Below are 10315 nucleotides of genomic sequence, written 5' to 3'. Positions count from 1 at the left end.
ATGTTCTGGACGACTTGGGATTGATTTTGAGAGTGTTACTAGGCTGGATTGTTCTTGGCCTTTTATAGAAGCAATTAATTCCCCAACAACTTCTTAATGTTCGTAAGAGGTGAATCACATCTGATGGTTCTTATGATAATCACTTTTGAATGCAGATTTTTTCAATTAAAAAAAAAAGTGAATCTTGTTGATTTCTTTGGAGCAAATCACTTTTGAATGGCTTTAAAAGAAATCAAGAAAACTAAACCATTTAAGGAAGAGCAGCCTTAAAATAGCTAGCAGCAACACGATGCATATTCGTGGAAGTAAATCGCATTATGAAAGCTTATCTCTATCCTGTGAGCTATTAGTGTCATCATTTGATTTGTCTGTTAATGTCTACTTATTACATCATTTGTCGCGCTAATGGGATAAGAAAAAATGTGGTTCCTCTGCCATCATTCCCTGATTATCTTGCTATAACTTTTCATGCTCAACAGGGCGTAATGACAATGGATACTCTGATTCTGTTTTCGTCAATTGCAGTGGGTTCTTCACAACTGGGGAGATGATGAGTGCATCCGTATCCTTAAGAAGTGCAGGGAAGCTATTCTGGAGAATAAAGGGAAGGTGATAATCGTAGAAGCGGTTATGGATGAAAAAGATGAGAGAGGACATCAAACTAACAAATGTGAGATTGATGCTAGACATGGTGATGATGGCCCATACAAACACAGGAAAAGAAAGGACCTTGAAGGAATGGGGATATGTTCTTAGGGAAGCTGGCTTTAGTCAACACACTATCACACCTATTCATGCTGTCCAATCCGTTATTCTGGCTTTTCCTCAAATTTAGAGAACAAAAAGTTATGGGTGTGGATTTGTTTTTACAAATTAGAACTGTTTGATTGTATTGTTTAAGTTACCTTTTGGTCTTTATCTGTTGCATCATTGTCAAAATTGTTCAGTTAATAAGCCTACTGCTCTTGCAGTTTGTAATCTTCAGATGGTTGGCAATAAAATCTGAGCAAATGCATTGTGGCTGCTATCTATCTTCCTATCCCAATACTAGTAGGCATGTTTTTGAGCAACACATGCTTTGATTTTTAAGGTATGCATATATGTGATTCACAGCCCTCCAATGTCTTTCTTTCCATTAGTTTGTCTTTCAATGTCCTTACGACTTATGAGACAGAGCCAATGGATGGAAGCTAAGCAAAATCAGATAGAGTTTTCTGCAGAATAATGTATCATCTGTATTGATTCAATTCAATTCATATAGCTCAATAGTTGTTCCTCCGTTTTGTGTGTAGATAAAGGTTGTATGTGTTGATTGAGAGTGTGAATCTCTCATCGGAGAATAAAAGCCTTGTCAAATGGTATAAAAGATTTTGGGTCAATTGATTTCGGGTTGGATGCTCACATTCTAATACATATATATTAGAAGAGTATCAAAACATGATTGGAAAGACAAAAATAAGAAACAAACAAAAATTATGCTCACAGCAAAAACACAAGATTCTTATGATAATGCCACTAGCTACAGCTAAACAATGCATGCTTACCATGCTTACCATGTTTTGTATACAAGACAAAATCCTTCCAGCCAATAAGGCAAAAGATGTCTACCAATACATGAAAATACATTTAAAATTGAGTGGCTGAATCTAGGAAAAATCCCAACGAAAATGAAACATTACCTAAACTGTTCAACACATGTTCTGCATGTAACCATACTCCAATCTCTTCCTGCAAATTATATATATTGTTACCTTAGAGTCTATGACACACACAGAAAGAGATGGAAGATAAACAAAGAGAGTTAGGAGGAAAAGAGAAAGAAGAAGAACATGCCAAAGTGGAAATCTGGAAATATGTGTTCGGGTTTGTCGAAATCGCAGTGGTAAAATGTGCCATTGAGCTTGGAATAGCTGAAGCAATTGAAAGCCATGGCAGTCCCATGACACTCCTAGAGCTATCATCTGCTCTAAGATGTGATCCTTCTCCCCTTTACCGCATCATGAGGGTCCTAGTCCACCTCAAAATATTCAAAGAAAAACCAGCAACCCAATTAGGCCCCAAAGTTTATACACAAACACCTCTGTCCAAACGGCTATTGAAATCTGGACAAAACAGCATGGCTGCTTTAATTTTGCTAGAGAGTAGCCCGGTAATGCTGGCACCGTGGCATGGCCTAAGTGCTCGAATTCAAGGCAATATTAGAAATCCAGTGTTTGAGGAAGTACATGGTGAGGACCTATGGAGCTTTGGCGCAGCCAATCCTGATCACAACAAGCTTTTCAATGAAGCAATGGCTTGTGATGCAAGGGTGCATGTGCCTGCAGTGATTGAAAGTTGTTTAGAGGTGTTCAAAGGGATTGAGACAATCGTAGATGTGGGCGGGGGTGATGGGAGTACTATGCGCTTGTTGGTTGAGGCATGTCCTTGGATTCAAGGCATCAACTTTGATCTTCCTCATGTTGTGTCTGTTGCTCAGGAGTGTGACCGCATTGAGAATGTTGGAGGTGACATGTTTGATTGTGTTCCAAAGGCTGATGCTGTAATTATTAAGGTTAGTATATATATGTATTATATGTATATAGTTAAAAGAAATCAAGAAAAATCAACCATTAAGAGCCGCCTTAAAATAGCTAGCAGCAACCGGTTTATATTTGGGAGATTCAATATTATACCCAATATAAGGGCTAAAATTATAAAAAGACTCATATATGAACTTTAAAAACACACCTAAAGCTCATTTACAACATAACAAAGAGTCTTTTAATTTCTTATAAATTACAAAACTGTCATCGATTTCTTAAAACAAGCCTAACCCTAAAACCTCATATATATAAAAACTCAAAATACTCAATAGGACATCAAAGTAATTTGATAATTAAAATTAAATTAAATAGAGTCAGCTGTCTTTTTTTTTGGTTTGTTTATCGAAATTAAATGGTGTAGGGTTTTTTTTTACACAATAATAAAACTTACAGCTTAATGATTTAAGTATTGAGGTGAACAAAGAGAAGTACGGGGTTTAAATAGAAAATCTCTATCTATATCATTAGTGCTAAGAATTGATATATAACTAAACAGAGAGCTTCCATTGAGGGATCCCTCAATATAAGGGGACTGTATGACTAAATATCTCTTTATATTTTTCATTCATCCTGTGAGCTATTAGTTTCATCATTTGATTTGTCTGTTAATGTCTACTTATTACATCATTTGTCTGTGCTAATGGGATAAAAAAAATGTGGTTCCTCTGCCATCACTCCCTGATTATCTTGCTATAAGGTTTCTTGCTCAACAAGGCGTTATAACAATGGATACTCTAATTCTGTTTTCGTGAATTGCAGGGGGTTCTTCACGACTGGGGCGATGATGAGTGCATCCGTATCCTTAAGAAGTGCAGGGAAGCTATTCCGGAAGATAAAGGGAAGGTGATAATTGTAGAAGCGGTTATCGATGAAAAAGATGAGAAAGAGGACATCAAACTAACAAATGTGAGATTGATGCTAGACATGGTGATGATGGCCCATACAAACACAGGAAAAGAAAGGACCTTGAAGGAATGGGGATATGTTCTTGGGGAAGCTGGCTTTAGCCGACACACTATCACACCTATTCATGCTGTCCCATCCGTTATTCAGGCTTTTCCTTAAATTTAGAGAACAAAAAGTTATGGGTGTGGATTTGCTTTTGCAAATTAGTACTGTTCCATCGTATTGTTTAAGTTACCTTTTGGTCTTTACCTGTTGCATCATTGTCAAAATTGTTCAGTTAATAAGCCTACTGCTCTTGCAGTTTGTAATCTTTAGATGGTTGGCAATAAAATCTGAGCAAATGCATTGTGGCTGCTATATATCTTTCAATCCCAATACTAGCAGGCATGTTTTTGAGCAACACATGCTTTGATTTTTAAGGTATACATATATGTGATTCACAGCACTCCAATGTCTTTCTTTCCATTAGTTTGTCTTTCAGTGTCCTTATGACTTACGAGACAGAGCCAATGGATGGAAGCTAAGCAAAATCAGATAGAGTTTTCTGCAGAATACTGTATCATCTGTATTAACTCGATTGAACTCATTACAAGAGCACAGTATATTATACAGCCCAGTAGAGGCTTAGCTCTCTGCTAACAATTTAACAAACTGTTACCTTTCTAACTAACTAAAGCATCTGATATAGCATCAATGGTATGGCATAATCAGGACCATTCATATACTGCTAATAATAGAGTTGCTTAGATCATGCTGTTCTAATACTTGTTGCCCTCCACACAAGTGAATGAAATATTAATGGAAGGTCTAGCAATGCATGGCAAACATCCTGTAAAAGCAGAACCCGATCGGCAGGGTATTAAAACAGGATTGAAGAAACAAAAGAAAAAGAAAAAAAAAAAGAGTTACTCTCAAAGCAAAACATGTTTAATGAATTCTACTCAAGTTTCACTGATATCTGAGTTCATGGCTATCTTTGTTTCGCTATGATTTGAATAAAGCGTAGTCAATGATCTGGAAAAAGTAAAAGTTGTCTGAAATGGAAGAATTTCGTATACACATGACATGTTTTTTCCGTATCTTAATTATAGACAAAGTCATGATCTTTGTAAATAATAGACAAAGTCTTCCTTTCTTATTTTACTACATTACCCCCAAAAACATCTGCCTCAACAAAGTCACACATGTATCCTACATAAGTATTTGATGTTGCAGCTAGAAAATAATGTACCTAGCTAAATATTAATTTATACTATAATACAATATTGAATGAGTTAGACGTTCCTGCAAGCATCTTTCCATAATTTCTAGTACAATTCGATTAGAAAAATCTTTATCCCTCAGCCTTCGTTCGTGGCACCCTCTAGCTGTTTGTAACAATCCCACATCGGCTTCACCAAGGAAGCATGGAAGTGAATGGCCCTATAAAAGGAGAAAGAAGAGAAGAGAAGAAGCATACCTTTCTCGGCCTTTTGGCTAAGATCAAGTGTAGTATCTGTTCTTATCAGTTTAATATCTGATACGTGGACCAATGGTCCACACGATATTAAATTAATTTCTTTTGGGGGAGGGTCCGCCACAGTAGCTTGCTATTGGGGCTCTCACGTGTCGCCCAAGCGTTGCACTATTGCATGGGCCTGGCGCACCCCACCAAATCTAGTTCAAAGGTGTCATCTTAATTTCAAAGCCTACTACTGTTCTGTATTTTGTAACACTGGAGAAACCACCCTAAGAAATCAAGCTGTGTTTCTGTTGTACACACCCTGAATTAGGATGTGTCAATTAAACTTAACCAAGGAGTAAATTTAATTTGGAAAGCTGAAGTTTGGGGCCTTTTCTTTGGTTGCAGCTTGAGATTGACAAAGGTATTAGGAACCTTGTGATTGAAATGGATACCGCTGCAGCTGTTCTCCTTATCCAAAACAGATTGGTAACTGCTCAGTCCTCCATGTTTACAGAGAGAAGAATGGGGTGGCTGATTGTATAGCTAACTTGAGCTATAACTTCGATTTGGCCCTATGTGCGTTTGATTATGCTCCTGTGTGTAGTGTTTCAAAACTTTAGGACGATTTGTTGGCTGTTCTTAAGACTCGGATGGTTTGTTTAAATCACTCTGAGTAGTTTGCTTTCATTCACCCGAAAAAAGACACTAACGAGGAGATCGGAATCCTTGCAATACTGTGATTAAAATATGTGAATCACTTTCCATTTGTAACAATTGAATTCCCATTGACCATGTATGAACTTGATTTATTATTTTCTTATATGCTATTTCTAAATGATATGATTTTCATATCGCACTGCTAATTACGTAGAGGCATTATTGAAGGAAATGAATAGGAGTGTTTTTTGTTGAGATAATAGATGTGAATTCCAGGAAGCCATTTGTGAAGGAAAGAGATGTGCAATATTAGGCAGGTAGGGTTTCCGTGAAAGAAGTTGTTCTCACAACTTGCCAAATGAATTTAGTTTCCAGGATCCACCTTATCATCAATGCACAGTGCACAGAGGATATTTTGAACAGTTGTATGCTTTTGTATTTGCCTGATAATGCAAAGGTAAAAATCAGAAAAGCATGAGTATGAACTGAGTGGATATCAGTAGGCCACATCCTGATAATCTCTTGAAAATAAGTTTTCAAATCTGATTTTTTCAATAAATAAGTGATTCTTGTTGATTTTGTTGATGCGAAAAAGTGGCTTGACACGTGGTTCGCCCAACTTAGTGATATTATGTCTTCGGAAGGGAGTTAGTCTTCGGAAGATCAAGTTCCTGCAAAAGGACACGTTCGGTAAGACCTTGGGGTACCGGCCGAAGGCTCTCCGATGCTTAAGTAAGTACGAATTTAGTAAATATCAATTTACAGATCAAGCGGTAGCGTACCGTATTGGTTTCTCCTCCTTTCCTTTTGGGGATAGGGGTCTCCTTATATAGGCCTTGGGAGGCGTGCACTGTGCTCATATTTCCGATGTGGGACTGTAGAAGCAGATTGTGAGCATGACACGTGTCCAGGTGCAAAAGAGTCAAATTGTATGGCTTCGGTAGGGCACATGCCGAAGGGTTTATTGTGATAAATATCGATTCAGTCCACGTGTTTGGCAGTCACAGGTCGATTATTTCCGGTATAAACAGTAGTCCCCCAAGTTCTCTTCCGAAGGTCCTTCAGAAGGGAATTTGGTTCTCCCTGGCAGTTCGGAGGTACCCTGCCGTTCGGTAAGCTCGTTTGGAAGAGACTCCCCTGAGACCCGAAGGGTCGTCGATGCTGAGAGGGGTGAGGGCAGAGACGCTTCGTTTTCCGCACCTGGCGTGCAGAGACGCTTCGTCTTCTGTACCTGGCGTGCAGCCCACATCGCCATCCACTGGGCGGCACGTGGCTAGCTAAGTGACGTCTGACGGCCGCATTTATGAGCCGTTTGGTTTCCCGAGGTGTACCATTGCAGCCATCTCCCTATAAATAGAGGCTGCTCCAGGCGTAAAGCTCACTTTGCATTTGAGAGTTGACGCGAGAGCTCTGTGTAGGCGATTTCCGAATAGAGTGAACGGCAATCCAGGCGATTTTTGCGGGAGTTCTCGGCGTTCAAGGAGATTTTTGAAACATCAATTCGACAGTCAGATTTCCCGCACTACTCAAGGTAAGGTACCGTTCGGTACTCTAAAAAATTTCTCTTTTATTTCTGTACGTCTTTTCGTGGCATAGCCTTGGCCCATCCTTAGTAGGACTCTCTTTCGGTGGTCTAGCGAGCTATAGGTAGTGACGTAGGCATCGGTAGGGTAGTTTATGACACGACCTTAGCCTTCCTTTTCTTTTTGTAGATGTCTGCTAGCGAGTCCTCCTTCGGCAGTAAGCCCAATGCGTTCGATGAGGAGTTGTCATCGGGCTAGGACACATCCAGTGGGGCTGCGAGCCTCGAGGCCGAAGGTGGAGAGGACACCGATGTTGAAATAATCGGTGAGGAGGTGAACTCCATTCCTACCTACGGCATCGGCAAGGGACTGATGACGGGGCAACCGCTTCCCTTAGCCGCGGTCTATAAAGACGGTACCCGATTCGGTACCTTTGAGCATCAGCCGGAGGCCTCGACCTCCGGTCGTGATGAGGTCGTTGCCGATCCTTCTCGGCCGAGGGTGACGATCATCCACCGAGAACGGTCTAGGATACCGGTGGGGGTACCGAAGAAGGCTCTGTTCGGGGTCGATTACTTGGAGCCCAACAAGATCACCGAGCAGGAGCTGGAGAAGATTAGGGCCGAATACCTCATCCTGAATTCGGTCAAGATGAGGATTTCGGGTCCCACTAAATCCCTCAGCGACCCAGGGGACGGTGAAGTCACTTTCTTCACCGACGTCCTTCTGCAAGGGGTGCGGTTGCCGTTGCAGCCTGCCGTGCAGAAGATACTTGCCCAGATTGGGTATGCCCCAGGCCAGTACAATCCCAACTTTTGGGTGGCCTTGATGGGGGTGATAGCTACTTTCGGGATTGCCGGGGAGGGGGAGCCCTCCTACGAGCAGTTCTCGTATCTGTACAGCGTCACCAAGTCGAAGAGTGCCGATCATGGTGGCTGGGTTCAGGCGAACTGCCTGAAGGCTTCCGAGCGGGGGCATTTCGTCAGCTCGGTGCCAACTTCCCAAAAGTCGTGGAGGAATCGGCTGGTGCTACTCTCCGGTGATTGGCAATCGCCATCGGGGGTATCCCCGCAGTTTCCGGTACCCACGACGTTCCAAATTACCGGTAGGTCTCCGAGTTACCGATCGGTAGCTGTCATTATTGTAATTCTTTTTTCTTATCTTATTTTTACTAATTTTCTCTTCGGACAGGCAAACTCAAGCAGCCGACCCCTACTCAGGGTGAGATTCGGCAGCTCGACAGAGTGAGGCTGAAGATTCCCGCTGCCGAGCGAGTTTACCCGCGCTTCCTCTTCACCGACAATCTCATCAGAGCCGGACTTGTCGACCCTGCCAAGAGTAAGTGTATTTGCGCTTTTCCCTTTCTCTTGCATTGTTCTTCTTGCCGACTAACCGAATTTTCTTGGTCAGTGACGGACGCCAGGAGAGCTGCCGAGGCTAAGAAGATGAATGAGTCCTCCAGGAGGCGCCTCATGATGGGCCTGGAGGGCAAGAAGAAGAGGAAGCAGCCCGAGGCACCTCTCGTTCGGCAACCGACGGATCCGAGGATGTAACCCTCGCTGAGCGCATGCGGCAGCTGGGCGCTGAGCCCGTCGCATGGCCAGCTGCCGATCCCCCTGAGCCGAGGCAGGCCGATGCCGAAGCCGCCGCCTCCAGAGCTGCTGGGAAATGGCCGGTTGCAGTGGACTTGGAAGCCTCGCCGGCTTCCAAGCGAAGCCGTCCGTCGGAGGCTTCGAGGGACGCCCTTGCGGTGGAGGACGAGGACGGACCTACCGAGGCCGTCACCATCGCCTGCCCTTTGAAGACAGTGCAGTTCGTCAACCATATGATCCTCGGCTCCCAAATGGAGTTGCCGGAGATTGACGTGCTGCCGAAGAAGCTCCTTCGGGAGCAGGCAGGACGTGCCTTCCGTGTTCAGGCTTCGGTAAGAATTTCTTTCTTCTTTCGTCCTCCATTTCTTTTTGTGCCAAGTGATGCTTGCCTCTGAACTTCTTTTTTGTGTGCAGGCGTCCATGGACATGTGGCTCTGCGTCAAGCGGGCTATCACTGCTGCCGAACAGGAGAAAAAGGCCTATGACGACGGCAGGGCCAAGGTGGCCGAAGTGGGCAAGGCACTCCAGGACCACGCCCAGCTGTTCAAGGAGAAAGAGGCTGCTGAACAGCATGCTCTCGCTTCGGAATCGAAGGCGGAGGAAATGCGGGTGGCCTTGGAGGCAGCGCAGGCGGCAGCGCGGGATGCCGAGGCCGCTTCGGAGGCGGTTCAAGACGCCCTGGAGGAGTCTGAGCGGACCAAGGCGGCGGAGATCGAGGCTGCCGTTCGGTCAGCTGTCCAGGGATACCGCTCATCTGAAGAGTTCACTACCCTTCTAGATGGGGAAGTGGGCTCGGAGATGGCGGATCTGATGTACCGATTCAAACGGTACAACCCTGGGCAAAAGCTGAACCTGAACTTCGCTGCCGATCCTCCTCCCCTTCCGGAGGGAATAACTGAGGAAATGATCGAGGATTACGAAGGGGAGGACGCCGCCGAGGGACCTGGTTCTGCCGAGGCCACTGCTGGGGACGAAGCCACTGCCTGAGAGCATTTTTATCTTTGCACTTGTAAAATTTGTTTTTATCTTTCAAGTTATTCTGAACACATTGATGCCGAGGGCATCTTTTAATTCAATTTTAAACTCTTTTTCCTTATCCAAGTGTGTTTTGAATATGTTATTATAACATACGCTAATTGCCGTAGGCTAATTACCGATCGAACATCACTTATTACCCTAGGCTAATAAGGACGCTATTGAATGTTTCAATCTGACAAGTCCCGATGGGATCTGAAGGGTAAAAACCTGGAAAAATCGTTTATTGCCGTAGGCTAATATAGATGCCGTAGGACATTAACACTTAACAGCCGTGGGCTAGTAGGACAATTTAAAGAGAGGCTGAAGTAATAGTGCCGAAGACATTCTATTAATTTCAGTTGCAGAACAAATACATTGTAAGTAGTTATAGTTCCGACCTGCCGTAGGCTAGGTCACTTGTAGTAGTATTTGAGATGTTCTACGTTCCAAGAATGGCCGAGGGCCTTGCCGTTGGAGTCTCTTAGTCGGTAGGTTCCCGAGCGAAGGATACCGATGATCTCATAGGGTCCTTCCCAGGAAGGTCCGAGGGTCCCTTCCGTGGCATCTTTGGTTGCCAGCGATACTTTGCGCATG

The 10315-nt window shown here is 43.4% G+C and overlaps 2 protein-coding genes and 1 non-coding gene across 3 annotated transcripts; all 3 read left to right on the top strand.

Annotated features, from left to right (window-relative positions):
- The first annotated feature begins 1780 nt into the window (after window positions 1-1780).
- LOC117637850 (acetylserotonin O-methyltransferase-like) lies at window positions 1781-3667 on the top strand. Its single transcript, XM_034372887.1, has 2 exons — window positions 1781-2551; window positions 3342-3667. The coding sequence occupies exons 1-2, from the start codon at window positions 1781-1783 to the stop codon at window positions 3645-3647; spliced, it is 1077 nt and encodes a 358-aa protein (XP_034228778.1). The 3' UTR covers window positions 3648-3667.
- A 1276-nt stretch (window positions 3668-4943) lies between these two features.
- On the top strand, window positions 4944-5139 carry LOC117612328. The gene has a single exon (XR_004583368.1). It is a non-coding gene; the product is annotated as a U2 spliceosomal RNA (small nuclear RNA).
- A 3540-nt stretch (window positions 5140-8679) lies between these two features.
- On the top strand, window positions 8680-9691 carry LOC117638567. Its single transcript, XM_034373675.1, has 2 exons — window positions 8680-9036; window positions 9119-9691. Exons 1-2 carry the CDS (start codon window positions 8680-8682, stop codon window positions 9689-9691), a joined length of 930 nt encoding a protein of 309 aa, XP_034229566.1.
- Window positions 9692-10315: the final 624 nt, after the last annotated feature.

The sequence above is a fragment of the Prunus dulcis genome, chromosome 8, assembly GCF_902201215.1.
Source record: "Prunus dulcis chromosome 8, ALMONDv2, whole genome shotgun sequence".
Taxonomy (NCBI): domain Eukaryota; kingdom Viridiplantae; phylum Streptophyta; class Magnoliopsida; order Rosales; family Rosaceae; genus Prunus; species Prunus dulcis.
The sequence above is the reverse complement of the archived record's forward strand: the minus strand, read 5'-3'. Positions and strand labels throughout refer to the sequence as shown.